This window comes from Lepidochelys kempii, chromosome 4 (assembly GCF_965140265.1).
Source record: "Lepidochelys kempii isolate rLepKem1 chromosome 4, rLepKem1.hap2, whole genome shotgun sequence".
NCBI classification, from domain to species: domain Eukaryota; kingdom Metazoa; phylum Chordata; order Testudines; family Cheloniidae; genus Lepidochelys; species Lepidochelys kempii.
This window is the reverse complement of record NC_133259.1, coordinates 107,046,914-107,069,575: the sequence shown is the minus strand read 5'-3', so window position 1 is coordinate 107,069,575 and position 22,662 is coordinate 107,046,914. Positions and strand designations below refer to the sequence as shown.

The 22,662-nt window shown below is 42.8% G+C and overlaps 1 protein-coding gene across 2 annotated transcripts in view; it reads left to right on the top strand.

The window, feature by feature from the left end:
• Positions 1 to 22,662, top strand: part of LOC140910713 (cytosolic beta-glucosidase-like) — a 90,984-nt gene that overhangs the window by 41,454 nt on the left and 26,868 nt on the right. For both annotated transcript variants that reach the window (XM_073342389.1, XM_073342387.1), the window contains exons 2-5: positions 160 to 359; positions 8,116 to 8,343; positions 14,262 to 15,067; positions 15,746 to 15,869. In XM_073342389.1, coding sequence (XP_073198490.1) covers positions 242 to 359; positions 8,116 to 8,343; positions 14,262 to 15,067; positions 15,746 to 15,869 — 1,276 coding nt within the window. In that variant the 5' untranslated portion in view covers positions 160 to 241. The remainder of the gene's footprint in view (positions 1 to 159; positions 360 to 8,115; positions 8,344 to 14,261; positions 15,068 to 15,745; positions 15,870 to 22,662) is intronic.

Here is a 22,662-nt window from a genome sequence, read left to right as displayed (position 1 = left end):
CTTGCTGCACTGCTGCCCCTCCCCTTTCCGTGTGCGTGGGAGGCTGAGCTAAGCCTCTGTGTTCAGATCATGAGACATGTAAGATATGGTTGCAACAATTTGTCCTTCAGAGAGTGAAGCTGCTCAGGGTTTATTTTCCTGTGTTTGTGTTTGATACAGAATCTGCTTATCGCAAGTGGAAGAGCAGTCCATCCAGGAGGCACGGTGTCAGCCCCACAGGAGGCCCAGATCCACCAGCCACATGGCTTCAGCTACTACTGCCTCCTTTGCTCCCGCCCCTCGTGGCTGGCACCCAGAAGACATTTCTTTCCCCAGTGGATTTGCTTGGGGTGCTGCTACAGCAGCTTATCAAGTTGAAGGTATCAGATTTCCATATGCCAAAGGAAGGGAGGAGGGCGTTAAATAGTTTTGAAGCAAAGATGGGACCCAAGTCATAAAGTCTGGATCCAAAAGTCTCCAATATTGAGAGGACAGGTGGAGGGGATGGGATTCCATGTTCCGTTTTGGCCCATTGCATAGTTTTTAACTCTTGTGCAGCTCCATGTGACATTTCCCACTTAACTGCTCCTTGCCCTGAACAGCTGGGGTGGGAAAACCTATCCCCAAATCCCAGAAACAAGACCAGATGGCAGGTGGGGAAGGTAAGTATGCATCCTTCCTCCTAGTGATCAAGGTGGGAAAAGGAAGCAGGAGCAGGTTACATTCCCACTAGGCCTTCACTCTCTCCTTTCTGTTGGGGTAGACATGAGCAGATTGCTTAGCTTGCAAGGGCCTCCTCATGCCCAAAGAAGTGAGAACAGGTGTTCATGTAAGTTACAATCATAATTAATTCCCTAGAAGCAGGTGTTGGTGGGAGAGGCACAAGGAAGAACCCATCTCCTGGAAGTATGAAGGACAGCAGACTGGGAGGTCCGTGCTAGGCTTTTGGGATCCCTTTCCACAGTGGGCAGGATTTTCCTGTGCTCAGAAGAAGCCCGGCCTACATTTTCTTGGACTTCCATGATAGGGAAACTCACCCACTGGTGCCGAACTTCTTCTGCGACCTGCCTTTAGAAAGCAGAGCTCAGCCATCTTCCGTTTGTGAGCATTCCTTCACATAAACATCCATAGTACCTGTTCAGAGGACTGAAGGACAGTGATCCTCTCTGGTGAATCCCCATGAACAGATGGAGGGTAGCTCACTGACCATTCCAGAGATTGTGAGAGGGGATGGGATAAGGCTCCCAGACCTCCCACATGTGTGTGGGGGTAGCTAGGGCTTGAGAGACCAGAAGGGTAGGGACACCAGACCCAAAGCAGTTGTTGGCTTATGGATGAGGGGGCAATGTAAAGTGGAAGCAAGTATTTGTGGGCTGGCACTGTGGGGAAGTTGGGGGCACATGGAATCAGGTGTTAGTGAGAATGATGTGGACAGAGGAGGCTAGGGGAGCAGGTTTGGAGTATATGAGGTGGGTGTTGGAGGCTGTGGGGTTTGGAGGGAGACAGGATCCCTGTAGGAGAGGTAGGTGGAAGGAGACAGTAGAAAGCAGGTTGATGAGAAGATGGCAACACTTCAGGGATTTGGAGGAGCCTCAAGCAAGTGGTCTGACTGGAGCAACTGGAAGAAAGGTCGCAGGGGAACCCTTGAAGACCAGAGAGTGATAATCAAAGCTTGGAGTAATGGAGGGAAGGAGATTGGGGCACTATGACCTCTTTACTCTCTAAAACCGAAGAAATACAATGTCAGGTGTAAAACGCCATCTTTGGGGCCTAATTCTAAATCCTTTTCATATCCCTCAAAAGGGGCAAGTCTCAAACCACAGAGGGGGAAACAGCATAAATTCAGCTTTACCTGCAGGTTTGAGGTGGTGGGAAACTCGGGGAAGCCCAGCCTGCTGTCTCTTTCTTACCCATTTTCTCCTGCTGAGGACAGCTTCCATGGGCCCTGGGGAAGAGTGGAAACTACTCCTCTATTCCCCAAGCTGAAATTCACATGGAAGCTTAGTATTATATCACATCCTGCCTTCTGAGTGGCTAGATGAGTATATGGAGCAGCACTAGGTCTGCTGATTCCCTGGGTGGCAACTGGTGCCATGCATGGCATCAGAAACACTTGGTGAATCATGAGCATCAGAGGCACACACACACCGCAGAATTTGCCACCCATGAAGGGCCCCATTGACAGGACATTGCTAATTCCTGATTGGTCTGGACATACTTTAATCTTGAAAAGATACAAGAAAGTTGTTGATCAACTAGGTGGAACTCCAGCTAGATGCTGCTACAGAGCCTGCTTCCTTATGCTGGTCCTGATCCCTGACCCCAGCATTTATCTCCTGACTCTGTTACCAAGTTTATGATTTGGCTTTGCCTTCTGCTTCTTACTCCTGGGTACTTGACTGTAGATTGACAAATGACTCTGATTCCTGATGTGTGGCCCTGTCTTTATCCACTAGACTGGCTTCTTCTTCTTCTAGCATTTGCAGTGCTTGCTGAGCCACCTGGCAGAGGCTTCATCTGCAGAATGAAGGGCCCTAAAGCCACCATGATGTGACAGGTTGGACCCCTTGGGAAGCCACCTGATGTACTGAGATACCACTGAGTCTACCTCTTCTGCCAGCATGGGCCCCCTTTAACTTATCTTGCTGAGCTAGACTCTTAAAACTCCTCTAACACACACACAGGCAGGGCCACACCCAGCTGAAGATCAGCTCTGGGAAGACTCAGCTTAAGGACTTGCTCCAGCACTCAGATATCCACCTCCCTTGGAGTGCAGACCCAAAGATATATTATGAAATTCGCCCCTTCCCTCAATGTGGAGGGAGGTGTACACACTTCTTGCCCCCCCAGTTAGAAATTACAGAAACTGGGTTTAATAATAAACGAAACAAATGTTACTAACTATAAAAGGCAGAGTTTAAGTGGTAAAAGGGGTAACAAACAGAACAAAGCAGATTACTAAGCAAATGAAATCAAACATGCAAACTAAGCTAATTTCACTAAAGAAATTGGTTATAAATAGTATTTCTCACCCTAGATATTGTTGCAGGCAGTTTGCAAAGTTTCTGTGGTTCAGAGTTCCAGTTATATTCCGTTTCAGACTGGACCCCTGTCTCATCTGGCACCCCTCCTTGCCTTCCCCTTTGCAGTCTTTCTTCTTGGGCAGACAGACCATGGAGAGGAGGAGTCCTGTTTGCCTTCCTCTCCACCCTGAAATAGGATTTACATAAGGCGGGAATCCTTTGTTTCCCAAACTTGACCCCCCCTTCCCCTAGAGTGGAAAGTTACAAGAAGTCCCAGATAACGTTTTAGTATCAGGTGACAAGACCACCTGACTCTGTAGGGCCCATGTAGCCATTCTTCATAGGCTGACCCACATGTTCACAGGAAGACTAAGCTCTTTTACAGTCCATTGTCCTTGTTGATGAGCCATGCAGCTTGTCTGGCTTTTCCATTTTTGTACCTGAAGTGTTAGCAGTGGGCATCACCCACAGTAGCATATTGAAATACAGATACATAGTCTATATTCCTAACTTCAGATACAGAAATAATACAGGCATACAAATTGGATAATCTCATCCAGTAAAATTATAATCTTTCCAATGATCTCTCACAGGAGCCATCTTGCATGAAGTATATCTGTTATGTCATATTCACATCATAGGCATATTTTCATAAAGAATATGGAATGACACGTCACACATGAAATTTAGTCAGTTCACGCTCATCAACAACATGCTCCATAGACTAATGAAGGCCACACTGACAAAGTGGGTCATTGCACATACCCCAGGTGTAGATGTTGGCTGCGAATATTCCTTCATCAGTTCAGAACCTGTCCTGTGGCAGGTCAAATCCCAGTTGTCGAATGGTCAGATCAGCACCAAGGAAACCATTCCAAACTTCTTCAGCTGACCACTCACTGCGCCATAGGGTTGCTGTTGACAGATTCTGATCTGGCAGTTGAGACAACAATGGACACCTCAACTTAAGTTGGCCTCTGCGGTGACTAAAAATGTCTGTGTACAGTTGGAGCCCTGGGTTGGCACGTAGCTTCTCCACCAGTCTGGCTATAGACTCTCTGTGATGAATGTGTGGAGGGGCTATATTGCTCAGAACTGGTAGCCATGGAATACAAGTGGGGTGCACGGTGCCTGTGATGGTATGCATGGTCGAGTTCAATTTGACATTAACCAATTTAGTGTGAGGCCAACAACACCACACAGTATTCTGCTGAGAAATAGCACAGTGCCAGAGCCGATGTGTGAAGTGTCTGTGTGCCTGTGTCCCATGTCAAACTGGTTAATTTGCTGATTCGATTATTCTCAGTCCTGATTTTGGCAGCAGTATTTTTTAGATGGTCATGAAAAGTCAAAGTGCAGTCCAATGTGACACCAAGGTAGACAGGTTTTGCCTCATGTTTCAGTTGTTTGCCCTTAAGAAAGATGTCTAACTTACCATTAGTGCTTGCATTGTGGAGTTGGAAGATGCTCAAAACTGTCATGGTCGTACTTGGTTGGAGGCACCAACTGCTCCAGTAGGCTGCCATCTTGGCTAAGTCGGTGTTCAAGATGTTCTCCAATTTGGTGAAGGAGAATGACTGTGTCGCACAGCAGATGTGATCTGCAAAGATAAACTCATATGACTGAGTCAGTGGCAGGTCATTTGTGTACAGACTGAAAAGGGTGGGTTCAAGCACAAAGCATCGGGGTAAACCACTGGATTATCTTCTCCATGCATTTGTTCTGTCTCCCATATGTACCGGCAAATGACTGTCATGAAGTAGAAGTTCAGCAATGTCCACCACCCATTCTGGAAGAACTCTTAATAGTTTTACCAGAAGTCCAGTGTGACATACTGTATCGTAGACCGCTGTCAGGCCCAAGAAAACAGCTCCTGTCTTCAAGTTCTGTTGAAACCCATTTTCTGTATATGTAGCGAGGCCCAGGATTTGGTCCATATGCTTTGACTCTTCTGGAAGCCAGCTTGGTTGAAGCTGAGAGTTATCTCCACCTCTGGAGACATACGCTGGAGGACAAGCTGCTCCAGGACTTTAAAGATGACAGATAGCAGAAAGATTGGTTGGTAGCTTGCCGCATTGTGTGGGTCCTTTTCGGGTTTTAGAAAAGTGATCACTTTGGACATCCTCCAGATCCAGGCTGGCTGCCCATGACCCAGTCTTGACAATGAGCAACTTTAATGTTCCCAGGGTTTTATTAAAAAAAATTTTTTTTAAATCTATAATGTGAAAATATTCAGCTAGACACTATTGGAAATACCCTATCCCCACAAAACTGAGGAGGTCCATAGAGGTTAACTCACTCTTCAAAGCCTAGGAGCTATACAGCTTTTACCTGACAAGGCAGTGTGACTGAGTCGAGAGTTGTGGAGCCCAACTCAACTGTTGCACATATCACAAGTTGCACAGTGAATGAGGCAAGGTCTCAGAGTGTACTTTATTTTTCACTATCAGCTATGTATTTATGCACAGTTCAGCCTACTTCACTCAATATATTTCAAAGTGCTAAAAAAAATCACACCAATTGTACTCTGCATGCTCAAAGTGCAGCTTTCAAAGCTGCATGACTCAGTCAAATCAAAATCAATTTTCACCAGAACACTCCAAGGCACTTCTCCTTACTGAGGGCCATTTCTATGCTAAATTTCAACTCTGTACTAGAGCTCTTTAAAAAAAGAGAAAGAGAAAAATTGCAAGAATTTTTAGTAATGGTAAAAACATATTTTCTTCACTCACTCTGTATGAGCAAGCTGAGCTATATTAAGCAAATATTCACCTTTGGCTGGAGACCAAGTCTAGAAAACTTCAACCCAAAAGGTGAGGGTTCTGGAAAGGTACAACTGAGTGCAAAGAGATTAGTTTGGAAAGGCAAATAAAACCTTAAAAATAGTGGGCACTGCTATTCCTGCTGTAACTTAATTTTTAAAGGAGAACTACTCCAATGCATTCCATTTTAATAATTGTAAAGACTGAGGTATGTGCATTGAAATATAAATGGTCTATAATCATTATTTTAAATATCTGAGGGCATATAAATATAGTCTAGAGTGATTTGGCCAATCAGCTGTGTGTACAATAGCTGAAATGTATGACCAGATCCTGACCTTTGCTCTTCTTCAGTCCTGAAGCTGGTCTGGAGGCCAGTTTAGCTCCAATGTATCTTATAGCGGCCTCAAACAGCTACTTTGCATCAGCCACTCTGGGGTGCTAACACTGGCTGAGAACCACCAAGGTGCTTCTGTCCTATCCCATTCAATCCCTGGCACTCTCCCCACTTGCTGAGTAGACTGGATAAAGAAGGTGGAAGAGTTTGTGCCAGTTGGGAATTCCTACATGCCTGGGGAATTCTTAGCTGCCCAAGAAGAGCACTGCAAAGGGGCCATGTTATGACCCAGAACTGGGCATCTTGTGTCTAATTTTGGGCAAACAGAATCTGCCTTTTAAATACTCTAAAACCCTTAGATAATACAAAATAATTATTCTTTACTTTACTTTGAGTGTTTTCCTGGGAGAATAATTTGAATCTTTACTTAACATGCAACTACTAAAGTCAAATACTACCCGTGGAAAACTTTCAGCACTGTATATATCTGAGAATACTGCAGCACTGTGTTGTGGGAAAACTTGAACCTTAAGGGACACTCAGAGTTGTTAGATCTAAAAATGGACCTAGTTTGAAGGCTGTCCCAAAGAAGAGCTCAATTTACTGAATAACCTTAGGTAGCTGTACTGGTGCTTGTGTACTGTTACAAAATTCTGTAAAGAATATGAAATATGACAATGATCTTTCAGAAACTAGGCTATCGAAATGATATTACAGATTCTAGTAACACTTTAAATTAAGTGTCTGCAATATGCTTAACCTTGCATTAAACTTAAATTTAACAAGACAGATGTGCATTAAGTACTGAATATACTTTAGGGAGCAATCTCACATTGGCAGGGGATGGACTGGATGACCTCCTAATAGGGCTCTTCCATCTCTAATTTCTATGATACTAATTGATTATTAAAACACTTTTACTGAGGATTGATATGTAGCTATTATATAGGTATTAATCTTACAGCCAACTGATATTTAATTTATACATGATTTTAACCTACAATGTCATTTTAGTTTTTAGACAGTAACCCAGGAAACATGCATTAACTGGAGCTTTGAAAAATTTTGCTTGTAAAGGAAACTGGAGAATTTTGGCATATTCTGAGTTTTGTGATTTAACTGTACTTTTCAGGGATGGGGATTTCTAGGGCTTTTCACATTAAACATTTGCACATATTACAACATGGTTTTGCAAAGACTGCAATGATTGTCATAAAGAAATCTGCATTTACTCAGTTTATACACTGTGGTATCTCAGATCTCAATACTAAATACTAAATACTCAGGGCCAAATACTGAATTTTTAATGGTGATTTCTCTACCTCAGTTTTCAAAAACACTACACAATATCCCAGCATAATCAGAATGCAGAAAATGGTGCAGAGATTGTGACCGTGTAGTGTAAAATTTAATTTAGTGGAAATCTTTGCAGTTTTTCCATGAACGTTTGTCTAAGCAAAAGGCAGAAGTTTCACAGAGCTTTGTTATTAATTCATATTATACATGCCTAGGGCCATGGCTCATAATGGCATTCCTTTCTTCTTAACAGACTGTCAGGACTTTCAAAGGACATCCAGAAAGCCATAAGTGCCTATTTGTTGGATGTATTTTTCATATCCTAAAGGCTTTCTTTGATATGGACAGACCCTTTACGTTCATGGGTGGAAGTTGCATTAGCAAATACTTTTTGTTAATATCTCAGAAGATTCACAAGCATCTGATCTTTGGCTAACAATAATATGCAGTGTGTCAGAACCTCTGTACGTGCTGTTTGAAACAGATTTTTCAAATAGTGAGCAGTGACAAAACCATGAATAAACGCAGAACTTAATACAAATGTTCTATAGCTTGAAAAAAAACTATTCATTTTAAGTGAAAGAACTAGAGAAAGCCCGGTTTGATTTACTTACAAGGTACTGAGATTCTTGTGTCCACTTTATGTGATAAATATTTACATTCAACATATGTCTTTTGATGTCAAAAGTCTAACGATTCAGTTTTGTTTTTTAATCAGGAGGCTGGAATGCAGATGGAAAGGGCCCTAATGTTTGGGACACATTCACCCATCAGGGAGGAGATCGAGTTTTCAAGAACCAGACTGGTGATGTAGCTTGTGGCAGCTACACTCTGTGGGAGGAAGATTTGAAATGTATCAAACAGCTTGGATTGACTCATTATCGCTTTTCTCTTTCCTGGTCACGTCTGTTACCTGATGGGACGACAGGTTTCATCAACCAGAAAGGCAATTGTTTCTTAAAAATAGAAGGTTGCAGCTTTAATTCAAGGTTATTGCTGCAGTCTGGCATAATTAATCCAGTATGCTATTCTGCAGTGTAGCTTTGAAATTGCAAGTTTTTTTCAGAGTAATTATGGGATGATTTTTTATAGGTTTGCAACAACTTCCTAATTAATACTCTAGATCCCCTTGGATATCATGATCTTTTGGGATGGGATGAGTATTATGTTCCCTACCAGGTATTTTTTGCCTGTTCTAAATTTTTTAAAAAGTGATGATAAATTGTTCTATTTCGTGGGATTGTGCAAAGTTACAATGAACCTCTGCAGAACTTGCGAAGCAAATAAGAGGAAAGCATATAAACAAATCAATCAATCCATCCCATATTTGACAGTATTGGCAAATGCATGTGGATAGTGTATCAGCATAATCTACTGACATTCTGAATTGCACACTGAATAGCATACATTGTCTAAGTGGGACAGACTTTTCTGCAGGTACTCAAGCAATATACTCCTTGGCTGGTCAATGAGAGGGGATCTCACAGTTCATTTTTATTATTTGTTTTCCACTAGTGGCTTTAGGTTCATTCCAGACTGGGTAGGCATTGTGCTAGGTGCTGTACAAACACGAGGGGAAAAAAAGAGACTACAAAGAGCTCCAAGGAGACTATATAGTGTAAGATGGCAAGACAGGAATAGGGTGGGAGAAAAGAGCTGCAATGTATGCAAAGAATTGACGGTTGGCAAATATGTTGGTTCCACATTTGTTCTTTTTCACTTCAGAGAGAATTGGCAAGAGGAAAGGGTCTTGGCTGAGCTAATAAGCAAAGGAAGGGAAAGGCAATATTGAGTGCAGAGGAAAGGGAAACAGGGTGAGGAGGATTGGAGGAGAATGTGAAGACTAGGGGGAGTGAAACTGCATCAGGAACAGAGTAAGAGGAGGGGTCGGAACAAACAGCCATCAGCAGAAGGAAAATGTCCCTAACAAAACAAAAAGGAAATAGAATTGGATGGTAGCTGTGTCTGAAGAGTTCCTCACCCTTTCCTTGTTGCTACCTGGACTACTCCTTCTGGGGAGATGTCAATCTTTGAGCTCTTGGGCAGTCTTCACCCTGGGTGTTCTTTCCTCCCCCCACATTCAAGAAAGGGAAGGGCTGGAAAGAGAATGAGGGGGAAGATTTATTAGCAAATTCCCCACTCCAGGGCTGTGCAGATCCATACACACAGAACCAATAAGGTTGTGCTAAGAGTGTTCAGGTTTCAGAATTTGGGTTGCCCGTGCAGACCTCTATTCACCTCCTGCATTCTGCAGATCACAGCTTCTGCCATAAGGAGATGGTGGATATGCAGGAGCCATGAGAGTGGGTTGATCCATAGACAGCAGACCATCCAGCCATATCCTTCTGAACAGCATGGGTGCAGGAGTGACTCCAGCCTTCCGAGGAGAGACCATATCTTTGAGGTGTTCTAATAAGGACCAATTTGGCAGCAGGAGGTGGGGAGGAAAATGCACTTCATGTCACCAGCTGAATGGGAAAGGGATGGGAAGATTCCATCCCACCATCACCAGAATTTCTAAGCATTAAGGCTATGCCCCGGGGCAGGATTTGCCCTTTAGTTTGGATGCTTTTTGTGGCAAATGAAAATTAAATTTGGCTGAGTATCCTTAGTTTTATTTCTGAGGAACACAATTTCTTTCAGGTAGCACCACAGGTGCTATTCATATGCCACAGAGCTGCCTATTGAACAGGCTGTGTTATTTAGAAGAGAGGGTAGGAAATAGTGAACAGCCATAGAGTTGGTAAGAAAAAAAGCTAACAACATTTTGACCAAACTCAACTAAATATCATTTTTGAAAATGTTCACTTGATCCCTCTTTTAAACAGCTGCCTGGTTAATTTTATGAACTTTACATTTAGCGAAAGGGCATTGGAAGGGCGTTTCATTAGGCAGGAGCTCACTTGTCCTGTGCAGTGATCTGTTGAAGCAATTGTAGCTGCATATCATGGAAAGGCCACTGTCTTCTGTATAAACATTTCTACAAAGAATTAAGAAGAATTAGAAACCTTAAAGCAATGTCCTTTCAAATAAAAACCATTCACGTGAACTGATTCACTACCAATTTCACACCTAAAACACTGGACATTTGGAAAAAGCTTTAACATTTGTTTTCCAGGTGTAAGGGGGTTTTCTTCTAAAGTAGCAATGTTGTAGGGGTTTTACTCCTATAAAATGTCAAGTTTAAAGCTACTGTGAGTTAATTTTTTGTTTTTTATGTAGTGGCTAGTTTTTGTTTTGTTTTCAATTCTCTATGCCCTGTGTGCTCCAAGGAGGATTGTGTATTAGCTGCAGAATGGCAGATTGCAGTGAGGAGGGAGCCAGAACTTGCAGACAGCATGTGTGATTTATTGGACCCAGCACATAATTCTCTTCTCTGCCTGACTTCAACTTTAGGGTAGGACCAGGAGAGAGGGAGGCAGAAAAGAAGAGAGAAATGGGTCCTGTATCCCTGGCAGAATGAGTACCACCCTCAACCTCAGAATCACATGGCAATCCACACTGACTCACTCTGACTCTCCTCCAGGCCTTACCCTATCCCTTTCCCATCCAGCTGTGATATGAAGTGCATTTTCCTCTCCACCTCCTGCTGCCAATTGGGCCTTACTAGAACACCCCAGCGAGATGGTCTCCCCTCAGAACACAGACACACACATTGCCAGAACTCTATATGCTGCCCTTCTTTGCTCTTTTAACTGATCCATAGGGGTACCAACGTAAAAATGGCGTCATCCCAGTTTTAGCATTATCAGGTCACCAGACGATGCTGATGATTTCCAGTGATATAGCTTCATTTCTCTTTCCAGATCACACAAGATTATAAGCCTTTTTCAATAATTAATTGAAATCTGGAAAATGGATATTTGATCGCTTTTAAATTTCCCAAATTCTACTGAGTAATCTGTAACATTACACTGGCCACCTCTCATCAGTGTTGTCAAGGTTCCTTCCGCACTCTGAACTCTAGGGTACAGATGTGGGGACCTGCATGAAAACCTCCTAAGCTTATTTTTACCAGCTTAGGTTAAACTTCCCCAAGGTACAAGCTATTTTACCTTTTGCCCTTGGACTTTATCGCTGCCACCACCAAACGTCTAACAGATATATAACCGGGAAAGAGCCCGTTTGGAAACGTCTTTCCCCCAAAAATCCTTCCAAACCCTATACCCCCTTTCCTGGGGAAGGTTTGATAAAAATCCTCACCAATTTGCATAGGTGAACACAGACCCAAACCCTTGGATCTTAAGAACAATGAAAAAGCAATCAGATTCTTAAAAGAAGAATTTTAATAGAAGAAAAAGTAAAAGGATCACCTCTGTATCCTAGCTTCTTAACCCTTTACAGGTGAAAGGGCTTTTCCTCTGGCCAGGAGGGATTTTAAAGGTGTTTACCCTTCCTTTTATATTTATGACAAGTGTCTAGGGAGTTTTCCTGCCCATGTTAAAAAAGAGGATGCTGAACCAGCAAAGGGCCCTTCTGTTTTGCCAGCTAAGGGCTAGATGGAGAAAACTCTTACTGCCACCAGAAAGAGTTACCCACATGAATAGCCACGTTGAAGGCATGGGAGCCCCTGTCCACCAAGGGGAGTAAAGGATTCACAATCTGGCCCTAATTGATTGTAAATTTGAACTTTGAAATTAAATTTTTCAAGAATTAAAAGGAACATTTTGATGAATTCTGCCCCCAGACAGACACATGCATCTCCCCATATTCTTGTGGGGTTGCAGTTAGAGAGGAAACTGCCAGGCGTATTGTAAACAAGCCCATCAAATCTTGCTGTAATAGCGGATGTGTAGGCACTGGTCTGCTTGCAAGAAGATGCACACTAAGTCTGAGGTTCTCAGTTTGTTGCTGCATCAGATGTTGGATTAAAAAACAGTATGAGTAGAATCCTTGAGAAAAGACCAACCATATGGTACAACTGTGAAAGCAAGCTAATTTTAAGGCCTAACATTGACAATTACAATGTAGACCAGGGCATCTGTGTCTGCATTTTTTTAATGTTAGCACACACTGAATCCAAAAACCAGTGCAAAGAATTAGTTAGCATAGGACTAACACATTCACTCACTAATACAGGTGGCTTGTTTGTGATTCATTAACATATTTTGTTACTATATTCAAAAACAAAACTCTATGAAGTCTCCAAATCATATACTCAGCTAATATATGCAACCTTATTGTTGTCTGCTCCTTTCTTCCATGTGTTCAAGTCTTCAAACTGTCAAGTCTTGTCCCAGGGCGTAAGTCCCATTTTCAAAAGAGATTTAGGAGCTTCTGTCTTAATGACTCACAAGTGCATAAATCACTTTTGAAAATGGGGCCTGGGTTCCTAAGTCACTAAGGCAATTTTCAAAAGTGAATCCAAGTCTCTGAGGCAAGCTCTACCTTTTGTCTGTATGGCACCTGCATAAAGCACCCTCTGTCCTGTCTGGACCCTTTGAATTTAACTGTACTATAAATAATAATTCAAAGTTAATATTATTAGTAGGAATGCAATTGGAAAAATCCAAAGTCAGATGGTTTTTGTGAAGGAGCAAGCTAACTGTTAGCCCACGTCTGAAAAAGTAACACCATATTTTACATATGATGCAAGACCCATCATTCTAAGGAGGCTTGAAAAAAATCTATTTCCTTTTATTTATTTATATTTAAACAAAACTAAAAAAAATGCCCATACAAAAGCACCAAGTGCCCAGGCAGCAACTTTAATTTACAATGACCACCCAGCTGCATAAAAATAATCATACAGGAGACATGTTAACTTAGCCAGCTGATAAAGCCCAGTAACTGAATATCCCCATTCGCCCTCCAGGAATATCCTCTCAAGCTTTGCCCCCCAAAGCCTATCAAATAAATGGCTTTTGTTGCTTTCCCAGGTGATTGAGTTCAGGCTATTTCAGACCAAAGTGGTGGGGGAAAGTTTCAGAGTGCCAGGATCCTCATGGCGAATGACCAACTGTCTGTCCCCTCTCTTTTATAACCAGAGGGATCTAGCTTGAGTGCCTCTGCTGTCTGCAACTGTGGCAATGCCACAAGGAGGGAGTTAGTCTCTCAGGTGGGCTTGTCCCAAGACACTTAAGTATTGTAGCTCAAGACCAACACCATCTAGAGACCAATAGCAACCAATGAAGAGCCCCAAATGTCAGATAGACCTGACAAGATGCCCAAGCTGGAGAGGGAACTGCTGCATGCTGCCCCAGCTTCAGCCTCCAGATACTTCTACATTGTAGAATTCATTGCAATTGGTTAATCTGCAGTTGAGAAAGTCAGGGATAGCAACAGCAAGGCCCACATCCAAAAGGAAATGGCTCACCCTACTGACCAGGTGCAAATCAAAAGAGGCCAACCGGTTACAACGTGCCTTGATCTTGGTGAATATTGCACTCTTTGCTTTAGTGTCTGTGTAGTTCTCCAGGAGAAAAATCCCTCCATTAGACCTAGCTTTGGTATTGATCAAACTATACAATGAGGGTACAGTTTTCAAAAGAGCTCAGCTCCTACATTTAGGGCCAGATTCTTGAGAGCTTAGCTCCCATTTGGCCACTACATGAAGAGACCAAATTTTCAAAAGTGTTAAGTATCCAGCAACTCCCACTGTTCTCAGTGGAAGCTCCTGTGCACTGATTACTTCTGAAAATGCGGTCCCTTTTGGTGCCTAAATAGCAGCTGCTGGGTGAAGACAACTTCTGAAAATCTTTCCCTCCTGGTTTAAAATAGATTTAGCATACACCTGTGAGATGATACGCAATACTGAGGAGACAGAGAAAAATAACGCTGTGGTAATATTATTTGTAAGTGAGGTTTCTGCATTTTTAAGGTAATAAAATATGAAGCCAACCTTTTTTCTTTTATCTTTTTCAGGAGTTGATTACTATGACAAGATCATTGATGACCTGTTGGCAAATAGCATTGTGCCCATGGTGACATTATATCACTTTGATTTACCTCAACATTTAGAAGATCAAGGTGGCTGGAGCTCTGATGCAATCACTGAGGTCTTTGACAGCTATGCACAGTTTTGCTTCAGAGCATTTGGAGACCGAGTGAAACTGTGGGTCACTATTAATGAGCCTTATGTTGTTGCTAAAGATGGCTATGAAAAAGGCATTGTGGCTCCAGGAATAATGGAACCTGGTATTGGAGCGTATCGGACAGCTCATAACATGATAAAGGCTCATGCTAAAGCCTGGCACAGTTATGATTTGTTATTTAGAGAAAAGCAACATGGGCTTGTGTCTATAGCTCTAAACTCAGATTGGGCAGAACCTTTAGATCCAACTTGTCTTGCAGATCAAGAAGCTACTAAAAGGTATATGGCCTTTTGCTTAGACTGGTTTGCTGAACCCATATTTATTAGTGGTGACTATCCGGCCATCATGAAATCCCAGATCTCTGTAATGAGTACAAAGCAAGGCTACCTATCATCAAGGCTTCCAGAATTTACCGAGGAAGAAAAGATGACGATCAAGGGAACTGCTGACTTTTTTTCCCTAAATTATTATACTACTCGCAAAGTAAAGCGCCAAAAAAATACACACAGTGAACCAAGTGTTTCTGGGGACAGAGAAGCTGAACAAATAATGGACCATTCCTGGCCTTCTGCTGCTGGCAGCTCATGGCTGGCTGTAGTTCCCTGGGGTTTACGTAGGCTTCTGAAATATATCAAGGTATGGTGTGACACTCACTTGATCATCCAGATTTTTAGTTAGCTAACCACCACTGAGGAAAAGGATTTGTGCAGTGCAATATGGGTGACTCAGTTATTGGGAGGCACCCACATGCTGTAGCAAAAGGCACGGTGCAAGAGTGTAAACAAGTTGACTTGGGATTCTTTGTTTCATTTTTGCATCATAACTACTGAGAAAGGTGAAGACTTGGCAGTTTTTTTGTTGCTATTACTTGACAACTCATACTGAGCAGGAGTTACAATTTGAAATGATATGTGAGTGTTCGATCATCAGTTGAACTTCACAAATGATCTTTTGGATACTAGCAGTCAGGTTTTCCTGGCATGCAAACCATTGCTGACAGTGGGACATGCTGTGACTGCTAGAACCAAAGGGTTAAGGAGCGGTGACAAGATGCAGATGCTATGCAGGAAAGATATTTTTGTATTCTTATTAAAATAAGTCATTTCACTATCTTCATGGATGTTTGCAGAGTTTTGCTTTTCCACTGTTAGTCATGAAAGGTCAGCACATGGAAAATTACAAGTTAATAGGGTCAGTGCAATTTGATGAAAACGAGTTAGGGGTTGTAGCTTAGAGAAGATAGAAGCGAATGCATGTGATTTTATGGGTTTTCTTACATCTGTTCTGAATAAAACTTCTGCTCTCTTGTTCTAGGATACATATAATAATCCTATAATTTACATCACTGAGAATGGGTTTTCCCAGAGTGACCCTGCTCCACTTGATGACACCCAGCGCTGGAAGTATTTCAGGCTGACATTACAAGAAATTTTAAAAGGTACATTTTTAAATGATGAAAGATCAATTGTGCAAACTTAATATAATTTTCTTGTGTGCCTATTTGCATTCAGCAATGGCCATTGATTCCTGAAGCTAAAACTTGTGTAAATCAGAGTAAAGTAATGTGATTAGAAAAAAATGTTTGGCAGAAAGGAAGGAAGAATATTTAGCAGAAAGGTAGATTTAATCCTACTTCATAATCTTGGAATGGAATCAAATGGAAATGTTCAGCACTGGGTATTTTGGAATTGTACTCTTTTGCTATCTTCATAAAGCAAAAATGGTAGATTTTCTATTTTTTTATGGCCTGCCTGGTTTTTTGTTTTTTTTTTTAAAAAAAGCACTTTCAAAACTGCACATTTTAGGGCCAGCTTTGCTCAATATCCATAGCATCCACAACTGGCGGCCAGATCTTTAAAGCTGCTCAGCAGCCAGCAGCTCTCATTGCAAAGAATGGGAATTGCTACACGCTGGATACTTTTGAAAATCTGGCCCTTCGATCTAATATATATTCTTTGTTCTAGAATATGATCCTGTTGCATATAGCTTAAGGAAGACTGCATGCAATTAGCTCCATGCAGTGTTTGGAATGTTCACACAGTGAAATTCACTCCAGTGCAGAGCTAATGCATCATATCAGTTCCACTTCAGCCCTTAGGAAGGGATTTTCAAAAGTGCTCAATATTGGCATAGCTCTGCTGGTATAGAAGTCAATGGATGCTTCACCACTGGCTTCGATAGGAGCAGAATTAGGCCTATGGTGAGGTCTTTTGAAAAATCACACCTCTACCTTCCTTGAGCAGGCTCTATGCACCAGGGTGACTTATAGGGAGTAGAGCTTCCCAAGATATATCAAGTTAGAATTGCATTTGAAAATGCTAAATTCCTTCACATGACTGCTCTTCTCCCAGCATGTTTGTCATAAGTGATCATAAGCATGAACAAAATATTATTTAATGTTAGTAATTTTGCAGCAGTTCCTTCCTCTTCATTTTACTTGCCTTTTGTCTTGCCATTTTTACAGTCTCTTCCTTGAACCAGCTCTCAGTGAAACATTAATTTAAGAAATTATACTATTATTCTCCTCCCCACTCCAAATCCCAATTTGGTGTGACCACCTTGACTCAGCAGGACAGGGCTTGGCTTCTGCTGAGACTTCTGGAGAGGTTGTAAAGAGTTACACCTTAATAACACTTAGGTCTCTTACACTGTAAGCTGTTTGGGATAGGGATGGTATTTCACTGTGGGCCCAATCCAGCAAAGCACTTCGGCCCAGATCCCCAAATGTAGAGCGCCTTACTCCCATTGAGATCAGTGGAAGTTAGACACCTAACTACGTTGAGGATTTGGGTCTAAGCACGTGTGTAGTCCAACTGAAATGAATGGGACTACTCTTAAGAGCATAAGAACAGCCATACTAGGTCAGACCAAAGGTCCATCTAGCCCAGTATCCTGTCTTCCGACAGTGGCCAATGCCAAGGGCCCCAGAGGGAATCAACAAAACAGGTAATCATCAAGTGATCCATCCCCTGTTGCCCACTCCTAGCTTCTGGCAAACAGAGGCTAGGGACACCATCCCTGCCCATCCTGGTTAATAGCTATTGATGAACCTATCCTGCATGATTTTATCTAGTTTTTTTTTTGAACCCTGCTGTAGTTTTGGTATAGTGGGGTGGTTACCTGCTCCGGCCCTGACAGGGCTGAGGCCAGCCCGGGGAGAGGGCTTAGGGCCCAGCTGGATTAAGGGAGCTGCTGCAGCTGTGGCCAGCTTAATCAGGCCCAGCTGGCCCCTATAAGAGGCTATGATCCAGGACCCCAGTCACTCCTCCCTCTACCTGTAGAGGGAGAAGGGCACGGCACCTAGATTGGGGACAGGGCTGGGGAAGGGCCAGAGGAGCTGGGAGTTCCTCCCTGGAAAGCCTTAGGCTACAGGCTGAATAGGTGTAGGGTTGCAGAGGGGCAGCCCACAGGTAGGCGGAGGCAGCAGGTCCAAAACCCCCTTGCCGGTGATGAGTGGCGTATACACTGCAGTCTGCCCCTGATATAAGGAGCTAAGTGGGGACTGGCAGTAGCCCAAACTGAGGTGAGGTGGGGTTAAGGTTCCCCTGGGTGAGGAGACCTAGAACCTGAGAGTGTGGGGGTTCTGCCAGGGGGGCAGCACCCCAAGGAAAGGGGCACTGGGTCCTGGGAGGGACACAGGAGGGCTGGCAGTAAGGTGGATCACCGGCCTGCAGAGGGTGCTCTGGGGCTGGATGAGCTAATTCCCAATGACTACCAGTAGGAGGTGCCACTGGGGTGAGTCCAAACCTTTACACTTGGCCTTCACAACATCCTCTGGCAAGGAGTTCCACATGTTGACTGTGTGTTGTGTGGAAAAAATACTTCCTTTTGTTTGTTTTAAACCTGCTGCCTATTCATTTCATTTGGTGATCCCTAGTTCTTGTGTTATGAGGAGGAGTAAACACCACTTTATTTACTGTCTCCCACCAGTCATGATTTTATAGACCTCTAGCATATCCCCCCTTAGTTGTCTCTTTTCCAAACTGAAAAGTCCCAGTCTTATTATTCTCTCCTCATTTGGCAGCCATTGCATATCCCTAATAATTTTTGTTGCCCTTTTCTGAACCTTTTCCAATTCAAATATATCTTTTTTGAGATGGGGTGACCACATCTGCATGCAGTATTCAAGATGTGGGCATACCATGGATTTATATAGAGGCAATATGATATTTATCTTATTACCTATCCCTTTCTTAATGATTCCCAACATTCTGTTCACTTTTTTGACTACCGCTGCACATTGAGTGGATTTTTCCAGAGAACTATCCACAATGACTCCAAGATCTTTCTTGAGTGGTAACAGCTAATTTAGACCCCATCATTTATATGTATAGTTGGGATTATGTTTTCCAGTGTGCATTACTTTGCATTCATCAACATTGAATTTCATCTGCCATTTTGTTGCCCAATCACCCAGTTTTGAGAGAGAGATCCTTTTGTAGCTCTTTGCAGTCTGCCTGCAACTTAATTATCTTGAGTAGTTTTGCATTATCTGCAAATTTTGCCACCTCACTGTTTACCCCTTTTTGCAGATCATTTATGAATGTTAAATAGGACTGGTCCCAGAACAGACCCTTGGGGGACACCACTATTTACCTCTCTCCATTCTGAAAACTGACCATTTATTCCTAGCCTTTGTTTCCTATCTTTTAACCAGTTACCAATCCATGAGAGCACCTTCCCTCTTCTCCCATGACTGCTTATTTTGCTTAAGAGCCTTTGGTGAGGGACCTTGTCAAAGGCTTTCTAAAAATCTACTTACACTAAATCCACTGGATCCCCCTTGGTCCACATGCTTGTTGACCCCCTCAAAGAATTCTAGTAAATTGGTTAGGCATTATTTCCCTTTTAGAAAAACCATGTTGGCTATTCCCCAACAAATTATGTTCATCTATGTGTCTGACAATTTTGTTCTTTACTATAGTTTCAACCAGTTTGGCTGGTACTCAAGTCAGGCTTACCGGCCTGCAAACGCTGGGGTCAACGTTTATAAAAATTGGTGTCACATTAGCTATCCTCCAGTCATTTGATACAGAAGCTGATTTAAATGATAGGTTACTGACTATAGTTAGTCCTGCAATTTCACATTTGAGTTCCTTCAGAACTCTTGGGCGAATACTATCGGGTCTTGGTGACTTATTACTGTTTCGTTTATCAATTTGTTCCAAAACCTCCTCTAACGACTCCTCAGATTTGGCTCAGGTTTGGGAACCTCCCTCACATCCTCAACCATGAAGACTGATGCAAATAATTCATTTAGTTTCTCTGCAATGACCTTATCATCCTTGAGGGCTCCTTTAGCATCTCGATCATCCAGTGGCCCCACTGGTTTAGCAGGCTTCCTGCTTCTGTTGTGTTTTTTTTTAAAAAAATCCTATTACTTTTTGAGTCTTTGGCTAGCTGTACTTCAAAAAAAGTTTTTCCTCCTGATTATATTTTTACACTTCATTTGCCAGAGTTTGTTCCTTTCTATTTTCCTCAGTAGGATTTAAATTCCACTTTTTAAAAGATGCCTTTTTGCCTCTCACTGCTTCTTTTACTTTAGCCACAGTGGCTTTTTTATTTTCTTACTATATTTTTTTAATTTGGGGTATACATTTAAGTTGACCCTCTATTTTGGTGTCTTTTAAAAGTTTCTATGCAACTTGCAGGGATTTTACTTTTGGTGCTGTACCTTTTAATTTCTGTTTAACTAACCTCCTCATTTTTGTGTAGTTCCCCTTTCTGAAATTAAATGCTACAGTGCTGGGCTGCTTTGGTGTTTTCCCCGCCACAGGGATGTTAAATTTAATTATATTGTGGTGACTATTACCAAGCAGTGCAGCTATATTCACCTCATGAACCTGATGCAGTGATCCACTTAGGACTAAATCAAAAATTGCCTCTCCTCTTGTGGGTTCCAGGACTAGCTGCTCCAAGAAGTAGTCATCTAAGGAGTCAAGAAACTTTATCTCTGCATCCCGTCCTGAGGTGATATGTACCCACTCAATATGGGGATAGTTGAAAATCCCTCATTATTATTTGTTGATTTTTTTATTTTAATAGCCTCTCTAATCTCCCGGAGCATTTCACAGTCACTATCACCATCCTGGTCAGGTGGCCGGTAATATATCCCCACTGCTATATGATTATTAAATCATGGAATTACTATCTATAGTACTATCCACAGAGATTCTATGGTTTGCTTCATTTACGATTTTTACTTCATTTGATTCTACACTTTCTTTCACATATAGTGCCACTCCCCCACCAGCATGACCTGTTTTGTCCTTCAGATATATTTTGTATCCTGGTGTTACTGTGTCCCATTGATTATTCTCATTCCACCAGGTTTATGTGATGCCTATTATATCAATATTCTCATTTAATATGAGGCACTGTAGTTCACCCATCTTATTATTTAGACTTCTAGCATTGGTATATAAGCACTTTAAAAACTTGTCACTTTTTAGCTGTCTCCCATTACATGATGTAATTGAATAAGACTTTTTTCATTTCACTGTTTATCCGATCCTACCTGTATTTTATCTTCCATACTCTCCTCCTTACTAGGATATAGAGACTTTCCATGAGTAGATCCTTCCCTAAGGGATGTCTCTGTCCAAACCACATGCTCCTCCGCACCTGTCGGCTTTCCCCCAGCCCTTAGTTTAAAAACTGCTCTACAACCTTTTTAATGTTAAGTGCCAGCTATCTGGTTCCATTTTGGTTTAGGTGGAGCCCATCCTTCCTGTATAGGCTCCCCTTTCCCCAAAGAGACCCTGCAGTTCTGCCTGCCTAACTGGCCCTGCATGTGGAACTGGAAGCATTTCAGAGAATGCCACCATGGAGGTCCTGAACTTCAATCTCTTACCTAGCAGCCTAAATTTGGCCTCTGGGACCTCTCTCCTATCCTTCCCTATGTCATTGGTACCTGCATGTACCACAACCACTGGCTCCTCCCCAGCACTACACATGAACCTATCTAGATGTCTCAAGAGATCCGCAACCTTCGCACAAGGCAGGCAAGTCACCATGCGGTTCTCCCGGTCATTGCAAACCCAGCTACCTGTCTCTTCCTAAAAACTGGTGTTCCCTACCCTGGAGAGGTCTCCTCAGTGTAAGAGGATACCACATCATCATCTGGAAGGAGGGTCCCAACTATGGGATCATTTCCCTTTGCTCCAGTTGGATGTTTTCTTTCTCTGAGGCTTTCATCCTCCCCAACAGCACAGAGGCTGTCAGACTGGGGGTGGGACCATACTACTACGTCCCAGAAAGTCTCATCTCTGTACCTCTCTGGCTCCCTTAGCTCCTCCACCTGAGTCAGCCTGGTCTCTAAAGCTTGTATACAGTCTCTGAGGGCCAGGAGCTCCTTGCACCGAATGCACAGATGTTGCTGGACTTCTGCCTGCATTCTCTTTTTACTCCTGCAGCTAATTCCTTTGCTGTTTTGTTTTTATCAGAGGGTGGTTTTTGGCTTAAGTTTAAAGAAGTTTAAGGAATGTTAAGTGTATCTAGCCTTCAACTCCCTCGCAAAACTCCCCTGCTAGCTGCTCCTGTTTGCTAGCTCTTCTGGTCGCTTAGGAGTGGGCTTTTTAAAGCCTGGTCTTCCTGAGTAGCCCCACCTCCTGGTTAAGGGTTGATGGGTGCTTAAGGATTAAAGCCTTATTAAGAAGCTGTCAGCTCTCGGCCTTCCCTAGCAGACTGCTAGGCTCAGCACACTGTCCCCCAAACAGACCAAACGGTATATTTCAGTCCAGCAGTAAGCACACCACAACAAACACCCAAACTTACCCCAAGGGTCACATAACTGCTCCTCCTTCACCATGAGAAGTCCCTCACAAAACTCCACTCTTAGCTGCTCCTGTTCACTAGCTCCTCCTATATGCTTAAAGTTATTGTGGTGGGGTTTTGTAGCCAAGGGCAGTGATACTGCCTAGTGGTGATACTCCAGGCTATGTCACCCAGTAGCAAGAGTCAGTGGCCACCTTGCCTAGTGGCTAGCATCAGTAGCAGTCTTGTCCAAAGGTAAGAGTCTGTGGCCATTTTGCCTAGTGTCTAGAATCAGTGGCAAGATCACTCCACAACGAAAGTCTGACCACCTTATCTAGCAGCAGGATCAGTGGCAAAGTCACCAAAAGGCAAAAGTCTGTGGGTGCCTTGCCTAGCACCGAGAGTCAGTGGTAATGTCACCCCACAGTGACAGTCTGTGGCTGCGTTGCCACTGATCCTAGCCAGTAGGCAGTCCC